General features: G+C 38.1%; 4 protein-coding genes and 1 pseudogene across 5 annotated transcripts; 1 reads left to right on the top strand and 4 right to left on the bottom strand.

Annotated features, from left to right (window-relative positions):
- Positions 1-656: 656 nt before the first annotated feature.
- On the bottom strand, positions 657-2,494 carry LOC18029921 (pentatricopeptide repeat-containing protein At4g14050, mitochondrial). Of its 2 annotated transcripts, XM_024149747.1 has the most exons (2): positions 2,216-2,411; positions 657-2,156 (listed from the first exon to the last, which is right to left on the bottom strand). In XM_024149747.1, exons 1-2 carry the CDS (start codon positions 2,409-2,411, stop codon positions 658-660), a joined length of 1,695 nt encoding a protein of 564 aa, XP_024005515.1. In that variant the 3' UTR covers position 657. The 2 variants fall into 2 exon arrangements, with proteins under 2 accessions (XP_024005515.1, XP_006414819.1); XM_006414756.2 differs by having other exon boundaries at positions 657-2,494.
- Positions 2,495-3,063: 569 nt separating this feature from the next.
- On the bottom strand, positions 3,064-8,556 carry LOC18029920 (long-chain-fatty-acid--[acyl-carrier-protein] ligase AEE15, chloroplastic). The gene is made up of 18 exons (XM_024148917.1): positions 8,250-8,556; positions 7,749-7,922; positions 7,370-7,484; positions 6,912-6,999; positions 6,297-6,505; positions 6,103-6,218; positions 5,852-6,001; positions 5,537-5,604; positions 5,283-5,388; positions 5,015-5,173; positions 4,890-4,943; positions 4,724-4,804; positions 4,320-4,457; positions 3,915-4,074; positions 3,743-3,822; positions 3,539-3,663; positions 3,398-3,455; positions 3,064-3,298 (listed from the first exon to the last, which is right to left on the bottom strand). Exons 1-18 carry the CDS (start codon positions 8,487-8,489, stop codon positions 3,206-3,208), a joined length of 2,214 nt encoding a protein of 737 aa, XP_024004685.1. The 5' UTR covers positions 8,490-8,556; the 3' UTR covers positions 3,064-3,205.
- Positions 8,557-9,395: 839 nt separating this feature from the next.
- On the bottom strand, positions 9,396-11,118 carry LOC18029919 (probable glucan endo-1,3-beta-glucosidase A6). The gene is made up of 3 exons (XM_006414753.2): positions 11,073-11,118; positions 9,622-10,977; positions 9,396-9,512 (listed from the first exon to the last, which is right to left on the bottom strand). The coding sequence occupies exons 1-3, from the start codon at positions 11,116-11,118 to the stop codon at positions 9,475-9,477; spliced, it is 1,440 nt and encodes a 479-aa protein (XP_006414816.1). The 3' UTR covers positions 9,396-9,474.
- A 1,596-nt stretch (positions 11,119-12,714) lies between these two features.
- LOC18029918 lies at positions 12,715-13,026 on the top strand. The gene has a single exon (XM_006414752.1). The coding sequence runs from the start codon at positions 12,715-12,717 to the stop codon at positions 13,024-13,026; it is 312 nt and encodes a 103-aa protein (XP_006414815.1).
- Positions 13,027-13,637: 611 nt separating this feature from the next.
- On the bottom strand, positions 13,638-15,498 carry LOC18029917 (annotated as a pseudogene).
- Positions 15,499-19,867: the final 4,369 nt, after the last annotated feature.

Below are 19,867 nucleotides of genomic sequence, written 5' to 3'. Positions count from 1 at the left end.
TGATAACCTAACCCGCATAAGATTATAACTATAAAAAAAAATAAACTTTCCATCAAATTATCATATAATATTAATATTTATCAGTTTTTAATATGTAAAATTTTAATCTGATTGAATATGATTAACAAATATCTAATCATATATGTTATTCTAAAAATAATATTTAATTTTAAATGTTAAATTAAATCTAACCTATATTTAAGAAAATTTAAAGTAATTTAAATTAATATCTTTTAAAGAATTAAATTAGTTACAAAAAATAAATAGTTTGAATTTTAAATTAAATATAAGCTATATTTAAGGAATTTATAATTATCTAAATTAATATCAAATTTTCGAAATTAAATTTATATATAAAATAAAATATTTTTAAAAAATATGTGCACGTTGTTACTATATCCGTGAGTTGGTGACTGATATTAGTAAATGCACGTTACTAAATTCGTGAGTTGGTGAGTGCGTGACTGAGTGCGATTAAAACAGTGACCCTTTTGTTGTTATCTAAATAATATCCATCACACATGTGATATGAAACTCCATTTTTTCGTCTTTATTGGGGATACAATTCGGTTTTCCGTGACCCTCTTTACTATGACCAATTCCAAAAAAATCTCAGCAAATTTCTGAAAACAAATGTTACAACAAAGAAACTATACATTACCAGAAGTCATTGCAGGAACATTTTCCTCCTCTAAAATGATGAAATCTAGTAGCATCTCGAACTATAATCTCTCTTCCTGTAATCTCACTTACATGTTTCAGAAAAACATGGCAATCTCCACAAACCCTAAGGTTTTTCACAATCCGTATCGGAGTTCCAGGAACTCCCTTAAGCAATCCGTACGCAACAGCAGATCGCTCGCTATGCCAAAACAAAAGCTTCTCTTTCTCTTGCTCATCCATGTCGTGCAAGATCCAACTCGTATCAGGAACATAACCGTTTCTTCTTCTCATTTCTTCCTCCAACTCCCTAAGCAATCCAAAGATCTCTTCTTTCAGAGGATGAGATGTTTCCCCCGCGTAAAACACTTCGGTTTCTTTCCTAACCTCCACGCTACTATACCCTGGATCTTTCCTAACCTCCATGTCTCCTAGCTTCCTTCTTGCTTCTGATACTTTCCCCCACGAAGAAGCACTCGCGTAGACGTTTGATAAAAGTATATAAGTCGAAGGATCTTTAGGTTTAAACCTGCTTAAGAGAAGATCAGCGATTCTTACACCCATTTGACCTTTCCCCTGTCTCTTACAAGCGCTAAGCAAAGCAGCCCAAGTTGGTTCATCAGGAGGAAACGGCATTGTATGGATTAAGCTCTCAGCTTCATCAAGAAGTCCAGACCGGCCCAGAAGGTCCAACAAACATGTATAATGCTGCAAGGAAGGACGAATCCTGTAGTCCTCGGTCATTGCTTGGAAAATCTCACGGCCTTTAGACACAAAACCAACATGGCTACATGCGTATATCAAACCAACGAATGTGACCTCGTTAGGCTTTACACCGTGAGAAACCATATCATCATACAAGGACAATGCCTTCTCAGCACGCCCGTGCTGAGCCATTCCAACTATAAGCGATGTCCATGAAACCACATCTCTGTGACGCATTCTACTGAAAATATCCTCTGCGGCTATAACGTCGCTGCATTTCGCGTACATATCTATAAGAGCGTTACTGATAAACACACAAGAATCAAATCCTAAAGAGATAACCAAACCATGAACCTGCCTCCCTGCTATGGAAGCTGCCAAGTTAGCACAAGCACCAACAATGCTCGAAAGAACTAAAGGATCCAAAATGTCGACTCTTTCTCTCCTCATTTCAGTGAATACAGAAAAAGCTTCAAGCCCTTTTCCACTCTGTACAAAACCAGAGATCAATGCAGTCCAAGAATACAGATTCTTGGCTGGTAACTCCCTGAAAAGCTCCAAAGCCTCTTCCTTTCTTCCGCTTCTCGCAAATCCAGATACCATAGCGGTCCACGAGATTGTGTTTTTCACTCTTATAGAATCGAAAACCGCTTTGGCCATATCGAGTGAATCGCATTTTGCGTACATATCAACAAGTGATGACTTAACAACATCATCATGAGAATACTCAGAGACTATGAAACGGCAATGAACTTGCTTACCGTGATTAACAGATCCTAAGTTAGCACAGGCTTTGACAAGCGCCGAGAACACGAAATCATCCGGACACAACCCACTGCTAGAAGAAAACAACGAGAGGGTCTTACCGGAGAGATTTGATTGGTTAAGAGCTGTGAGAACAGAGGCCCAAGCGATGTGGTCTCTGTGAGGCATTTCGTCGAACAACTTGAGAGCATGAGAAGCAGAGCCGCATTTTCCGTAGACGTTGACGAGCGTGTTGGCCAAAGGGCAACATTGAATGATCCCGATCTTGAAGATTTGAGCATGGAGGGATTTTGCAGTGTTTAGGGTTCGATTTCTCGCGCAGAGCTTGAGCTGATGAAGATAGTGAGGGATAAGCATTCATCAGCTGTTTGTCGCTTTGTGGTTTCCAGAGATTCTGTATTTATGTTAAAACTCAAATATCTATTTTACAAAAATTCTCACATATTTCGATTCCTTCCTTAATTGGATGTAAGCCGGGAATTCGGTTTCGGGTTTTCAGTTCGTTCGGTTCTCAAAACTCTTAGCAAAATTAACCGAAAAAACTACAATTCAGTTTAGTTCGGTTATCGGTGGTTAGTTCGAGTATATTAAATTTCACCGAAACTAACCAAAATTTTCGAATTTTATGGTTAAATTCGGTCAAAGTCGGGTAATGTCAGTTATATTCGGTTCGATTTGGCTATTTGGTTCAGAATTTTATATATATTGTCATAAATTTTGGTATATTTCGGTATAATTTGGTTTTTTGTTTTAAAAAAAAAAACAGATCCCAAATGAGAACCGATCCTAATCTTAAAAACTGTTGATCAGTTAGGTCCTCAAAACCGTGCAAAATCCGAAAACCGAAAAGTTCAGTTTGGGATGGTTCGGTTCGCTCAGTTCGATGAAAATTCCCAGATCTAATTGGATGGTTAGACTTAAATATAAACATGATTAGAAATAATATAAAATCTACAAGCTTTATAACATGTTCAATTATTGATTTGTTTTTGTACATTTTCTTTATAGAGTAGATGATTTTATTGTTTAATTAATAACTACATCAAAAGTAGGAACAAGACTAATCAAAATGTTGTTAATTGTAAAGTTGATTAATCTCGTCTTTGTACTTAGCCACAACCTTGTCCCTTCTAATCTTCATCGTTGGTGTCATTAAGCCATTGTCTATCTGCAATGTTTACCAGTTTTCTTAATAAGGTTTTTGATCTTTTGACTCCTAAATGAAGCCAAAAACACATCAATAAGAACGGATTAAAGATATAATTACCGTGAAGGGCTCTTCCACGATCAAGACCGGTCCGACTTGGAACGAGCATTCTGATGTCCTGCAACATTGTTTTAAACAGAGTGAATATATAAGATCAAACACCTTTTAACTCAAGTTAAAAAGTAATTTTCTTTTCTTTACCATTTCCTCAGTTCTTGATAAACTAAGCTCTTTAGCTTTTCTTTGCTCTGTTTGGATGTTTCAGGATCTACTTTCTCTGCTTCCTCTTTGTTTGGGATAATGATAGCTCCAAGACGACGTTGATCCTGTGACCGATCAAACAAATAAGCGAAAATGGCCATTTTTCAAAGATTTTTGTGATTGTCTTCAAGAAATATCAAGAACCTGTCCAATAACAACGATTTGTTCAATCAATCTGCTTCTCATGGCAGCTTCTTCAATCTCCAATGGTTCCACGTTTTCACCTAGAGTGATACAATGTTATATCAACATAAAGACCAGTTTCTGTTTTTTTTATTTAGTCTGATTTTGAACATATTTGAGACTTGGATTATACCTGTAGAGAGTACAATTGTGTCTTTGGCACGGCCTTCAAGAACGATAAGACCTCCACAACGGCGACTCCTTCCTGTTGAGTGATGAGGAGCGATCCAACCCGTGTCTCCTGTATTGAACCATCCACTCTCGTTTAGAACTTGTTTGGTGGTTGATGGATTCTGCAGCACACACCAACAGAAACATGAGTCAAAACCACCAATGCAAAATCCCTTAACACAATAACATATAACATAGTGATACTTAAATGTGAGGAAACGAGAGAGTGAAAAGAAAGAAAAATATGCATTAGACAGGTAAGCGAATATCTATGCTCATTAGCAGATAATTCAGAAGAAATGAGCTTGGTTTTTTAAACTTGTGTGTAACTTTATGAAACTAAAGTAAGTTTTGAATATACTACTACCTTATAATAACCTTTCATTATCTGTGGGCCTCTGACTTTGACAATGCCCTTTGAACCAGGAGGGAGAACATTATTAGTCTCCGGATCTACAATTTTGAACTCTGTACCATGCATTGGATGCCCAGCTGAGCCAAGAACCTTCATTTAAAAAACAAAAAGACGACAAAGATTACAGTATTACGTCTATGAAAACGGAAAATGATGGAACAAAAAGACATGACAGCTAATAGCTTGCTTGTAATGTCATATAAGGAAACAAAAAACAAAAACAAAGTTGTATTCGATTATTACTGTTTTTGATTGATTTGGAAGCTCCGTGCGCAAAAAAAAGAACTCAAAAAAGAACATTTGAATCGTTGTGAGTTCAAAACTCGATTGAAAAATTGGAAGCAGGAGTGACTTACATTACAGCTAAGTGTCCGAGCACAGACAACCGGCGAGGTCTCTGTCAACCCATAACCATTTTGTAGAATCACACCAATGGCCTGCATGATTTTGGAACAAAGTCTTTTACATAACAAAACTTGTTCCAAGGCAATAAAAGGAAAAAGAGATCATAGACGGCTTAACCTCAAAAAACTTGTCAATATGAATGGGTAAACTACCACCTCCGCTAATACCAGCCTGTGGAAACGAAAATCATATCAGCCTCACCCAGAAATATTTTGGTAAGAGAAACAGAATTTGTGTACTACCTTTGATATCCCAATAGAAGAATGAATTTTCTTGTAGATTAGGCTTTTAGCAAGCATATGCAATGGCCACAATAAGGCAGCAACTACTCTTGCCCGCAAATAATCCACCAAAGAAACAATATACATTGGAGGCTTTTGTTCTTTTGTCAAACACATACCCTGTAAACAGAGCAACGACCAAATCAGTAATTCAGGCACCAAGAATTGGGAATAAGCAGACAAACTCTTTAACAGAAACCATAAGATAAGAACATATGTGTCATGGAACCTCATAGATCCTCTTCATCTCCATATATACCAGGCTGATTTTGATCAATGTAAGTGCTAGGAATTTACGAGCAGCAGAACTTGTGGAAATTTGCTTTTGAATCCCACTGCAGTGATCAAAGAGGAAACAAAGAAACGAGAGAAAACAATGATGTTTAACAAGCAACTCATGTTTGAAAATGCTGAGAAGTAGTGAATGATTAAGATCACGTAATATGACTATTTTGCAAACTTTTAACTTGAAAATTGACGAACCTGTAAAGTGTCTCATATACTAACGGAACGGAAATAAGATAGTGTGGTTGATACCGCTTTAAATCATCCTATACCAAAAGAAAACCAAATGAAATGAATTAAATCCAAAAGGAGAAACATTCAATGATACACTTCCACCATTCTTCAGTTAAAAAAATTCACATTTTCCCACTTTCAAGGGTAAAGAGCGCGTTTCAAAACTTTCATGGCACAATGATCTCAGGAAGTGACTCAAGTATCACACTGACACAACTCGACATAAGCACAATGACTGCAAAACATACTGACTGAAAAAAAATGGATGATGAGAATCACCTTTAAAAATCTTATAGACGTATACATTTGCTCAACACCACATGTGAATATGAAGTATTCACAAGCACGTTCATAGGCATGCCATGATGGCAGCATGCTTAGAAATCTATCGCCGGCTTGAGCAGGTACATATGCCGATAAATGTTTTATCTGGAAAGTGTTTAAAAAAAAGCATTAAGAAGCTCAAACCTAATTCTTAATAAGAAAATTTAGTATATACAAAAACATAATCACCAAATAAACGCTTGAACCTGGTGTAAGAGATTCCGATGTGTAAGCATAACGCCTTTAGGATTTCCCGTGGTACCACTTGTATACATAATCGCAGCTGTATCATCTGAATTAATGGAGTCATATACAGATTTCCCTGCAGTCATTTTATTTGTTAGCATTAGAAGTTTATTCTTTTAGGACCTTGGAAAAAAAGGTAGATGCCTCAACGTACTGGTATCATTAGATCCTGAGAGTTTCGCACGTCTCTCCTGTCCTAGGTTTTGAATTTCTGTGTAAGTGTAAACTGGAATCTGCATCCCTTGCGTAGCCAATGATGACTTCTCACCCCAGAGAAGTATCAAAAATCTCAGAGATGCCTTGGAAGTAAATGTGTCAGCAATGCGGTTGAAAAACTCAAGATTATCCACAACAAGGGCTACACTGCAATACAGATCACTCGAAATTCTTGATCTCTATATTGCAAACAACTCTGGCACAGATAACTGAAGAGACACTGTCTATCAGCCAAGAATATCTGTGAACCATTAGAATTTACAGGAGCGCTGATGCAATAATATAAATGAGAATTTGAGGTGTTTAGCTAAAATTACACCAAATCAGAAATGCATTTCCTAAACAGGAACCAAAACTTGTCAATCATTAAGAAATCTTAGACTCAGCAGCACCATCAGATACATCTGAAGACTGTGATACAAACAGTACAAAAATTAGGCTAGTATACCGTGATTGAATGCATGTAGTGTTTATAATAAAGTTACTTTTTCACATCTCAAGAGTAGGTATGATATTTACATCTAACAAAAGAATCAAAAAAGTTTAAGCATACCTTTCAGAATGACGGTATATCTGCAGTAACTCTTCAACGGATGATCTAGATCCTCTGACAACATTGACTGCTCCTGTGGCCATTATACCTGCATAAAGTGATAAAATGAAATTAAAGATAGCTAAGCGAAGCTAGCACCGTGAGCTTCTCACAAACTGAGAGAGTATCACGTAACATTTCCTATAAGACTTGATAGACAGAAATCATTGGTCCTTCGATGTATAAGGAAGATACTAATAAGGTGGTTGGGTGTGTGAAGAACTACAAACTTATAAGGACGAATAGAAAAAAGCAGAAACATCTCAAACGTATCTCGAAAGATTGTTTTTTTTTTTTATTGTTAATTTGTAAGCTTGGCAATGCAAATTTTGATGAAATCAATCCTTATAAGTTAATGCTTCATGCTCTTCCTATAAATTGCTAAAATTCTAGTGTGCTCCATATCATCAACCGCATACCTTGATCCGAAACAAGCCATCGGCAGGAGTTATCAGCAAAAAGTGCAATCTTCTCATCTGCTTTCACTCCAACTACTCGTAAGCCCTCAGCAAAGTCCAGAATCTCTTGTTCCAACTGAACATTAAGTAAATAAGATGAAGGCTCACCAAAGAATTAACCAAGAGCATAGTAACTGAAATAATCTTGGTGCTAAGATCCTAAGACACAATATCATATTACAAACATGTCTGATTAAAAGCGTTGTAAACCGTAATTTGAATACTTTAAACTATCCAGGATTTGGATCATCATTAGGATCTAAACAAGAATGTCAATTAACTTCTCTGCGCTAGTAAGGAATGACTTCGCAATATCCTCTCGCTGTAGTCAAGATTTTACCTGCTTGTACGTCAATTTCAGAGGTGGGTCATGATATGGATCTATCAATGCAACTTTATCACCATACTTTTCTGCAGATGATCTCCAAATATCAGGAACAGCCTTCCATTCGTTAGAGCGCAGAGCAGCATCTCCTGACGGTGACGAGCTTTCGAGGATACACACTTCCTTTTCCTGAATCATACATACCGAAAACTGATGTTAACAGATAAGGGTAGTGACGATAAACTACAACGGCCCAAAAAAAAAGACACTAAATGAACATACACACACCTGAACAGAAACTACAAAAGCTACAAACTTTTGCATCAAACAAAAACTTAAGAAGATGTAATTTTGAATAGCTTTCTTGATCAATCACTAAACGTGTTAATGATTACATAAAGAAAGCAACTTTCTTCACCGATTTGACAACTTTCGAGATAAAAAGTGAAAAGGGTATTATACAATTCCAAGAACCCAAAAGCGAGATTTAAGATAAACGAAGGAATCTGAACTCGCCTTGGAAACGCAGTGAATCCGAAATCGCCTTAATGAAGGGAATCGAACTCGGCGACCAAATCCATCGTGACCCGAAACTAATCTGAACCGAAATTTAGGAACTTTACGAGAAGAAGAGCAGTGAGAGATTAGAGTCGGAGGTCCCAAAGAAGTCGACGCCATCGTCGACGCGCGAGGTAAGGAGGAGGAAGAGGCGATGAAGAAGGAATGATTCGGTTTCGGTTTCAGGTGAAGTTGCATTTGAAGATAACGACAAGAGAAGACTGGGGGGACCTCAGAGAAGAGACAGAACAGAGAGAGATCTCGAAACAAGTAAGATGCTGAGTAACGCAATCATATCGTTGTCTTGATTACACAATTTTCACTGGTAAAGAACGGTCACTGGAAGAGAATTAATTATTGAGTCGATTTTCTTCCAAATTTACTGTTTTTGTGTTTTTTATTTATTTGGCATCCAATATGAAAACTTAGGCGTAATTCAATGCAATCACCTGCAATATGCGACATTGTTTTAGTTCTTAACTAATAGTTTGGTAATGAGATTTATGATTCCATGTTCTTTATTAAGGACCAAATTGTTGTTTTTTATAGCTAAGGAATAATCCTCGTTTTTTACTACACGATCGATTGAAGAATTTTTAAATTAGTCTAAAACATATTTACCATTTCGACTAAGTAAGTGAAAGTGGTTAGATACTTTCACGTTTCAGTGAAATCGAAACTTTTAATAGACCAACAAGACAACTCCTTGACAAATGAGAATCACTAATCCATTATCATTTGGTTTAACATCTAAATTGTTTCAAACTGATATGCGTTTGTGTTTGTATTTATTTATAAGTCTAAACAAAATTCAAAAGAAAAACCACGTTTTTGGGATACAAACATCTATCTTAACTTGTCATTGCGAATTTCAAATGCTAACCTTCTTTTTTGTTTAAGGGTTTAATTCAAAATGCTAATCTTTAGTTTGTATTTGGTGTTTTATGTTAACACTCAACCAAAAAATTATATAAGATGCTTAGAGTTCAAGGATTGAAGGTTTAATGTAAATCTCATAGAAAATGTGATCTCCTTTGTAAGGAAAAAAATTTCTTCATTAATTATTTGATTTTTTTTTTTCTCAACATCAAGAAACATGAAGCAGAAAAGGTATAATAATGATGAACAACAACACTATTGTAATAGTATAATCCAGCCTTGATCATTTCATTTTCCTTAGTCCTCACAGAGTAACGCTCGGAAACTTGCAACGATCATTTCCTGTAAAAAATCAAAAATATAGCTTTGTCAGCTACCGTATATTCCATAAATACCCTTGCAAGCAAGGTTATTTTTGTCCAATTTAGAGAATTAAAAATGAATGGCTCACCAGGGTTGATCGTGGTCTCATGAGCCAATCCATTGAAGTAACATCGAACGTCTTGGGTACGGAACTGAGCCCAATATGAGCTAACCGCATAGCTTGCGTGCCAATAAATAGAGACCGGCTCGTAACATTCTCTTCCCGGAGCCAAAGCCGCACACGTCGTGTTGCTTTGGCCACAAGCAAGCCTCAAAGCTTCCTCAAGCTCAGTCTCGTTGGCTCCTTCGACCGGTACGCACCACACTTGACCCTTGTACGGAACGTTGTTCGTCGGTTTAGGCAAAGGGTTAAACCCGGTTAAGGGTTTTTGACCGGTGAAATCAATGTCGTAGATTGGCGTACCGTCGGGATGCAAGAGTCCCCAATGTCTCTGTGTTCCCGAACCGGATTTTTGGTTTTCGTTGAACAATGAGAAAACAAATGTCGGTATAGGTAAACCGGGTCTAGCTGGTGTACCGATTGGTGGGTTTGCAGTCATCTTCTTGATTAAATTCCGGTTATACGTCGCTGCGTTGAGAATGTTGGCTCCGGTTTCGTCGATGTCACCGAAGTTAGGCCATCCGGTTTCTGAGATTGCGATGCGGATGTGTGGGTAACCGAGTTTGGTCATGGCGTAGATAACCGAATCCAACATTTGGTCAAGAAGATTATGGTAAACCAAACCGGTATGAGGATCGGTATAAGTTGAGTTTCCTTGGAACAGAGCGAAATCTAAACTGGTGTTCATAGGGTTTCTTGACCAGCGGAAGTAAGGTTGAAGATTGATGAAGAAGTAAGAGTTTGTTCCGTTAAGAAACTTCATCAACGGCAACATCAATTCTCCGGCGATATCTTCCCGGAAAGTGGAGTTCGACGGAGGAAACGTAGACCGGAGAGAATCCATGGCTAAAGGTGTCCCGACTTTGATGTTGTGAATACCATGAGCTCTAAGAGAAGTCACGATTTTGCGCATCGCCGGTACAAGATTCGCAGTTATGTTCCTGTTTTCAGCGGAGAGGATCTCGTTTCCGACAAGGACGAATCTGATCTGTGTTTGTGGATAATAAGGGAGGATATTGGTTTTGACCCAATCTTCAGCTGTGGTTTGGTTTGAGCCGAGGGAAATGATTTGGTGGTTAGGAACGGTTATGGTGACGTAAAGATTGGTATGAGAGAGGAGTGTGAGAGATTCCGGATCGGCGTCGTAAAGCTTGACATGACCGGCTTTGATGGATTTGATGAAATTGATTGATTGGTAAGGCGATGGGAGGTTGTTTCCTTGTCTACCATAGTTGATACCAATCTTGCTGGCCAAATCTAGCATTGCTTTCCTCTGCATGTACCTGTGCGGATAATGGAACCGAGTCGCTGAGGAACATGAACCTGTAAAAACCAAAGAAAGATTGAAGAATCGGATTGAAACGGGATAAAACAAAAAAAAAATGAAAATTGAATCTTGGATGAAGAAGATGACTTACTTGAGAAAACAAGGATGGTGAAGAGGAAGAAAGCAAGAAGAGCCATTGTCTTTATTTTGTGTTTGGTATGCAATGTGTTTTTGGTGATGATTTGAGAAGGAATGGTGTGGAATTTGAGATAAGTGATTGAGGTATTTAAGTAGGAGTATGGTGTAAGTTTAGTGTGAAGTTTATAGATTTATATTGAGTCATGCAAGAATAGCTTCTTTTTTCTTGCTTTTGGTTACTTTTGAAACTAAATCATAGTTCTTTTGTGCTATGGTTTTTTTTTTTTAAAAAAGATTGTTGGTTGAATGGTTCAATTTGAACCAAGACGCTCTTTCCCAAATTTCTCACATAACATCTTTTTATACAAAATACATTTGGTGATTGTATACTGAGAAAAAGTACCTCAGTAAAAATTTTGAGTTGAGAAGACTAATAAAAGACATCTATGATCATGCTACTGTATTATGCAAATCGGCGAAGACATATTTGATGGTAACGAATGATGGTTCACATAGTATGAAACTATGATCATAACATCATATACAATATATATATATATATATATATTTATCTCTACATGGCATATGATGAAGTAGCATTTATGTATTTCATTTTCAGGTCACTATGTTTGCTACATAGAATAAATCATTCATGAATCATGATCATATCTATTGGTTCAAGATTTGATGACAGCATTGTAACTCTCAGTAAAATTACTACTATTAATGATGCCATTTTTCTTCGTTTCGTGATTTTTGATTTTGATTCTAAATCAGTTAGTTTTTCTCGTTTAATTAGAGAATGTATTATAAAGGGGACCTACATGCTTTTTTCTTAGAATATTCTTCTTTATTCATCTTCCCAAAAAAAAGCTTCTCTATATATGAGTTTCCAATCATCGATTGAATGGAATTGGAGGATGATGAGATACCGTGTTGAATAAAGTAACAAGCACAATCAATAAAACATCAAGTTATCTTTTAATTTGATCTGAAACAAAGGGATAAGTAATCACAAGAAAGCGAGGCTAAGGAGGCCACACGTAACTAACGAAGGAGCTTGATTTTATGGGGCGGTTTTTTTATTTAAAACTTTTTCATATGAAGTGTAGATTGATTTTATGACCGATCAAGAACATGAAAGATAGATCGTAAAACGAATAAGAAAAAAGAGTAATATACTAATATCATGCTACATATTTCCGAAGGAAACATTACTTTAGGTGTTTAAAGCACTCTTCTACTAAGGCGAACTCGTCGACAGTTGTACTTTGCTAACTTATAGTTATAGTGTGTATCTAAATATTTGTGTCTTAGATTACAAAAGTACAAACCTAAATTAATATTCATCAGTTAAATTTAGTTGTGTTTAAAGCATAAATGAATGATTCCCCGAGATATGAATGAAGAAAAGAAAGTAGAATGGAAAGAGGCAAAGAGCTAATTAATATATACTTTCCTTGATAACATCACATAATTAATATACATACATATATATTGTGAATATGCGTAGAAGTCAACAAATATATGAACTTTCCAAATCTTTTCTGTTTTCTTGTAGTCATCATGTATATATACAAGAAAACTCCCTACACAACATCTAATTCTATAGAATCCAAACCTACGCAATTCCTTTTCTTTTTTTTTATAAAAAAATGACATCAAAACATACCAAAGTGATGCTTTTCTTGTTAGCCCTAATCGTAACATTGATGTGCCAACCACCCGAAGAAGCTCAGCCGAATTCGAGCATATGTACCGATACATCGGCATTAGATAATGTGCCGGGATGTTTTGATGCGGTGAAATTAGCGGCGGACAAAGATACCAGATGGCTATCAATAGATTGTTGCAAAGCAGTGAAAACACTTCCCGATTGTCTTTTGATTGTCTATCCTGATAAAGCTTACAATACTGAAATCTTCAAAAGCATTTGTGTCCAAAAGTTCGCTGGAATAATTTCATAACTTTTTCGTATCTTTTTTTTTTAATTTCTTATGATATAATAAAAAAAAAATTATTGTCTATCGTTCATATGTTTCGTCTTTCGCTGTGTTTGAGGTCTCATCTTTCATCTTGTTTCTTTAGTCTTTAGGGCTATGATCTTCTAAATGTCAATATATTTAGACTTCGTATCATGTTTCATATGTCCAAAAGTTAAATCAAGAAAATCAAATCTTTGAAAAATATATTTACGATCCATAATCTTTCTATATCCACGATAGACTTGAAGTCTCGGATTACCAGTTTCTTTCCTCGAATAGCGGCTCGCCATCTCAGACCTTACAAACACAAGTTACCAACACAAAGAAACCAGGCAGCTAAGCAACTTCACACATTTATGTACACACTCCTTGTGAATAAACAGAGATAAAACAACTGAGTTTATTAGACAATCAATTGAATATAAGAACCAATAAATAAAAATCCTGAAGAAACATTGTTCGAAGCCCAATTTTTTTGTGGCTCAACTTCTTGATGCACAACTGCCCTTTTGGAGACGACAGAAGCAGCTCTTGTAACGATTTCAATCTTCACCGAACACAAAGTATACTTCAGAGAGGTAAGTTGGCTTCAACTAAACCATGACAACTTGACAGCTCATAGAGCTTCTTGGAATCGATTTGATCTTTTTGATAATGCTGCCGAAACTGGAAGATAGTGTCGATTTTTTTAGAGCTGCACCCTTCTCTAGAAAGTACTTTGCCAATTTCATCTTACTCGATGCTACTGTAAGTTGATTTTGCTCGTTTAGGACGTATCCTGTCTTTAGGTGAACAAACTCAAGAGATGATAGGAAACAATGTGGCACAGATGAAAGATGGATCTGCTCTGATTTTGGAAACCAATAGAATTCCTGATAGTATATATAACCAAGGGAAGTTTGAGATTTCGTTTTATAAGTCTCAGTACTGTTATTTACTTGAGAGGAAGAGCAAATGAGACGCACCAGAAAGGCAGAGTGTAGATTTGGGCAGCTATCAAGGAAAGATGGCAACATTTCTCATGAATATTCTTGAAAGCAAGCAAGCATGCAAGCGAGACAAGTTAGAGAATCGAGGTAGCTGTACCATTTTCCAGTACTTATGAATGATCTGTTAGCGAAGAGAAACCAAAGAAAACATGGGTTCACATAGAAAAGTGAAAAATAAATTGTACAAGGTTAATGTTATTGAGTCAACCATTTATATATATATATATATATTTCTGTGTATACCCGATTTTAATATTTTATAATCTGTGAAAAAGAAACTATAAACGAAAAAAATAGAAAACAAAACTAGAATTATCGTATGAAAATAAATAATATAAGGTTGAGACAGCCAACGCGAAGCCTCTATAGTCCCAGGAGAGATGATATATATACCTCTATAGTTCCGGGACAGATGATAATTTCGTCGGCTGTAGATAATCCGGTGAGAAATTTACCGATCATAGTAATCTTGGAAGAATCAGCTGGGTCCAATGGCTCACCATATCTCACATTAAAGATAACACCAATGTCTACCTTTGTAGAGGGACCAATACTATGTATAATGATACTTTCAGATTGGAGATCGATTAGAGTCAAATACTCAAGCCTTGGAGCATCTATTGTAACAACAACATGTTCTTCACGTCCGTAATGCTCAACATCCAGTATGAATTTTTTAAGTGGCTGTGAACGCACACACACAGCTTCAAGACAATCCCCGGGGTCACGAACTATGGTTAACTCTTCGAGAACAAGACAACTTGATATTAGAGTTTCCAGAGACGAATCAGCATCGTACCTGACCTTGTCTAGTTGCATAATCTTCAAATTACAAAGCAAAACAGATTTGGGATGATCCAAGCCTACGAGCTAGAGATTTAAGCTCACCAAACTCTCACAGGAATAGAGAGATAGAGGCATCTTAACTAACTCATCAGCATCACTATGAATATTAAGATGGCGAATTCGACGCCTAATCACAGGATCTATCCAAGACTTGAAACGAGATAGATCATGGTCGTAAACCGCGTAGGTCAAGTTGAATCTAGTCAAATGTTGGTGATTGTCAGATCCTAGAAACTTATCTAGGAAACTCACAAAGACATGATCATCAGGGAATTTATTAGAATCTAAGTCCAATGCAGGAACATGTAACCATAGATTACTCCATCGTTTTGATAAAACGGTAGTGCAAACCGATTCCTTGGTGGACAAGTTTGAGAGTATCTGACATAACAACGAATCAGGTATATTGTTGATCATATCATGATCGAAGCTCATTTGATTCTCTTCGACAGTGGACCTGAACCCTGAATTGAATATAAATAAGTCTGAGATTCGGCATGTAAATCAAAATTGTTCTCACAAATGGGATCGAAAACTTAGTAAAAAGTCAACTTAACATCTCCAGAAAAGTCAAACAAGAATTACCTTTTTCGCAAGAAAGGGAGAATAAGACAACCATGTCGGGATCGACGTGGTTCCGGTCAATATTGCAGCAAACCACCGTCAATTCTTCAACGAAATAACACAGAGATATATCGGTGATAGAGAGAAGTAGGAAGAAGAAGAAAAAGAAGAAAACACGTTGTCACAGGAATAGCACAGAAGATCGCTTGCTTTTTGACTTCTTTAATATTTTCAAGTGACAGACAATTTCGAAATGATGATAATCAGCTATCGGTACAGGCGTAAGTTTGCAAAAACATTTATTGATATGTTTAACAAAAAAAAAATGAACCATTTGTTGAAGAAAATTTCTCTCTCTTTCCTGAGAGCAAAATTAAAGGCAATTTAGGTCATTTGAAACCCTAACCGTCGTCGTAAGTTGGCTTCACGCCGCCCCCATTTCATGGCTGCTGCAAACTCAAGGGAGCTCTCCGTTCCTCGAATTCCTCTGAAACCCCCAATCCCCCCTGATCCTCCCTCTTTCTCAGTGGTATTTTCTTCTCCTCTTTCGGGTCTAGTCAACTTGCTTTCCCGACTCTCCCATGGCTGAAGCTCCGGGCTCTGGTTCTCTTCCTGTTCCACCGTCTCCTGGTATTGTTGGCTCTGGTTTAGGCTCTAATCTGCCAATCCCTCAGGCCTCTACTTCTGCAGTTCCTCCCTCTGGGGAAGCTCAGACATCTTCTCGCAAAGCTTCTTCACCGGCTTCGGAGTTTAATTGGGCTTCAAAATTCAAGTCATCGTGTAGATTTCCGTGAATCTGATGCGGAGGTTTCGACTTCCGGGAAGGCAGACCAAGGGTTAAAATCCCAAATGCGGTTTATGAGAGAAGTGCAAAGCTTCACTCAAATTTTATTGTGGGTATCTTCTATGGAAACGCTCCATCCTATGGGAAAATCTGGGATGTTTTAAACTATCTATGGAGTAGAGATAAGAGAGTAACAATGCACAAGCTAAATCATCATGCTTTCCTATTTCACATCCCTTCTCCTGCTCTGAGAGGAAAGTAGTTCAACATGAACTATGGCGTGTAGGTGACTCACCATTTTTTGTTACGAAATGGAAATCTTCCTACAACACTGACCCGCCATCTCTCCACAGAGCTCCGATTTGGGCAACAATCGGTAATGTGCCCTTTGACCTGGTTACTGAAGAAGGAACCAGGATCATCTCCAAGCTCCTTGGCCGATTGGTGGATGTTAAACCCTTCACTAAAATTGACTCTTTTGAGATCAAAGTCATCCTGGACCTCACAAAGGCTCTCGAGGTTGAAATTGAGAGTGAGGATGGATCAGTTATTATCCTTAGCGTCTCCTACCTGTGGTTACCCCCATTGTGCTCTTTCTGTGACGAGATTGGTCATAAGGAGGTTTTCTATCCTGTTAAGCCCCTGAAAAAGAAACTTTTGAATCGGTCTGGTCCTTCAGGCTCCAATGCTGGCCCCAAAAGGGAAAGCTCCAAATGCAGCGAACAAGCCTCCCCAAAAGGCTAAAGAAGGTGGTCCCTCAAGGCCTCAAGCATCTCAAGTTTGGCGTCCAGTTAATCAGGTTTGTGCTGATCCTCCCTTACCTTCTTCGAATCCTCCCCTGCTGGCACAGTCTAAAGTTCAGGGTAAGTCGGTTCTTGCGAATGAATTGAAATTGGAGCCATCTTTGGATGTTGTCCCCTCGCCTGCGGTGTCCTCTCCTGCCCAGCCTTCAGAAATTTTTTTGCTTGTGATCAAGGCCCCTGCTTCCAAGTTGTGCCTCGCTTCATCGTCTGAGATTCTCCCAGTGGGCTTGTCAACCCTGTTTGCTGCTTTAGAAGATCTTGACTCGGAGTTACTCAATCAGGAGGGTTAGATGGAGCTTTGGAAGCCTGCTAAAGGCTCCTCCTCACCATCTTCCACCCCATCCAAAAACAAGAAGAAAAAGCAAAAGCTCTCTTCTCAGGAATCCCCTGTTCTCGGTGGTTATCTTCCTCTTGCGATAGAGGATCACCCTAACCCGTAATCTTAGTATATCAGATACATTTTTTTTGGAACGTGCACGGTCTAAATGAAAGTTATAAGCACCGTCCTCTCGAAAATTGGATTTCTTCAAGGCCAGTGATGTTTGGATCACTTATAGAGACACAAGTTGTGGAATCAAACATGAACCATATTCTTTCAAGCTTCGATCCTGGCTGGACTGTTATTTCAAACTATCAATTTTCTACATTGGGAAAAATTTGGATCATCTACAAACCACCAACAAAGGTTAATGTTATTTTTATGGATCTCCAGTCTATCACCTGTGAGATCCTTTTGGAAGATGGCGAGAGTTTCATCTACTCGGCAATCTACGGCTCTAACTCGGATGAGGAAAGAAAAAATATGTGGCTCTCGCTTTCTGATTCTCATGCCTCGTTCTCTCTTCACGCCAAGCCGTGGATGGTATGCGGGATTTTAACGAGATCACTTCTCCTTCTGAATTGTCAAATTGCAACATCATACACTCAAATCCCCAAATGAGAAGGTTTCGCAACTGTCTTCATTCTCTTGGGCTTTTTGATCTCCCGTCACAAGGTCCTGCTTTCACCAGGACTAATAAAAGGCCAGATGATCTGATTGGGAAAAATCTAGACTGTTGTTTGGTTAACAACCAGTGGATTTTATCATTCACCTCGAGCCATTGCTCTTTTGAAGCACCAGAATTCTCGGATCATACGCCCTGCCATATTCGGCTGCTCTCTCCTCCTCCATCTTTTGCCTCGTGATCTTTCAAGTTCTATAACTTCTTGGCCAATTAACCCTCCTTCTTGGATACAGTTTCAAATGCATGGAATGAAGCAGGTCCTCCTGCAACAAGTTGCGGTGATCTGTGATATAAGCTAAAGTTAATAAAGAGATCATTAAAAGCTTTTGTGCAGGGAGAACTTCATTGACATTGAGAAAAGAGGTGCTGAAGCTGCTGATTCATTAAAATCTGGTTTCTTTATCTGATCCATCTCAAAGCAATCTCGAGTCTGAAAGGCAAGCAAGAGAAAAGTGGATGGTTCTTCGATTAGCCGAAGAAAGTTTCTTCCGTCAGCGATATCGTATCAAAAGGGTTTGTAGAAGGAGACTCCAATACTTCCTTTTTCCATAATTATACCAGGATTCGCAATGCCCTGAATGCTATTAAATACCTGCTCAAAGAGGATGGCTCCAAAACTGGTTCTCTGCAGGAGTTTCACAAATTGGCTGTGGATCACTTCTCTGTGTTTATGAACAAAGTCAGAGGTGTCTTCTGTCCTGCACTCCCAGATTTCCTTCATGACCTCCAACCGAACCATCTGGTTGATGCTCACAAACAGGCCTTGATTGCTACAGTCTCTTCCGACATGATAAAGGAGACTTTTTTCAACATGCCTCTCAACAAAACCCCAGGACCTGATGGTCTCCCAGATGAATTTTTAAGGCGTCTTGGGGTATTATTGGTTCGGAGGTCTGCTCTGCCGTTAAGGATTTCTTCCAGTCGACTTTTATTCCCACAACTCTTAACAACACCTCCCTTGTTCTTATCGCGAAAAGACAAGGGGCTGATTCTATAAAGGAATTCCGATCCATCTCTTGTCTGAACACTGTCTAAAAGATCATATCCAGGCTTCTTGCAAATCGATTAAAGGTCAGTATTCCTTTTCTAATAACCCCGAATCAGTCAGCGATTGTCAAAGACAGGCTATTGTTTGAAAATGTTTTGCTTGCCTCAGAGGTTTTGTTGGGTTATCACAAAGACAATTCGCCCCCGCATATCACGCTGAAAGTGGATATTGCAAAAGCCTTTGACTCGGTTAGATAACATTTTGTGCTTAGTGTGCTGCATGAGTATGGTGCTCCGATTATTTTTACTCAGTGGATCAAGGCGTGCATCTGATCTCCATCCTTCTCGGTTTCTATAAACGGGGTAACCTTGGGTTATTTTAAGAGCCAATCTGGTCTTCGACAAGGAGATCCGTTGTCCCCTACTCTGTTCGACATGATCATGAACATTTTATCCCTCATGCTTAATCAAGCAGCAGAGAATGGTCTTTTCGATTACCACTTGGGATGTGAGGATCACAAACTGACTCATCTTTGTTTCACTGACGACCTTCTCGTCTTTCTTGAGGGGTCAGAACATTCTCTTGAAGGTGTCCTTGCGGTTCTGTCTCTGTTCGATAAGATCTCTGGATTGGCTGTCAATATTGATAAAACGTCCATTTTCTATTCTGGAATCTCAGAGGACTCGCTTAGCAGAATTAGTCAGAGATTTAATCTCTCTCCCTCATCTCTTCCGGTGCGTTACCTTAGGTTGCCGCTTTGCTCCAATAGGCTTTCTTTTGCAGACTGTGACCCTCTAATCACCCAAGTGAAAAATAAATTGGATGGTTGGTCTTCAAAGCTCCTG

The sequence above is a fragment of the Eutrema salsugineum genome, unplaced genomic scaffold, assembly GCF_000478725.1.
Source record: "Eutrema salsugineum unplaced genomic scaffold, Eutsalg1_0 scaffold_1, whole genome shotgun sequence".
In the NCBI taxonomy this organism is placed as follows: Eukaryota; Viridiplantae; Streptophyta; class Magnoliopsida; order Brassicales; family Brassicaceae; genus Eutrema; species Eutrema salsugineum.
This window is presented reverse-complemented; position numbering and strand designations above follow the sequence as displayed.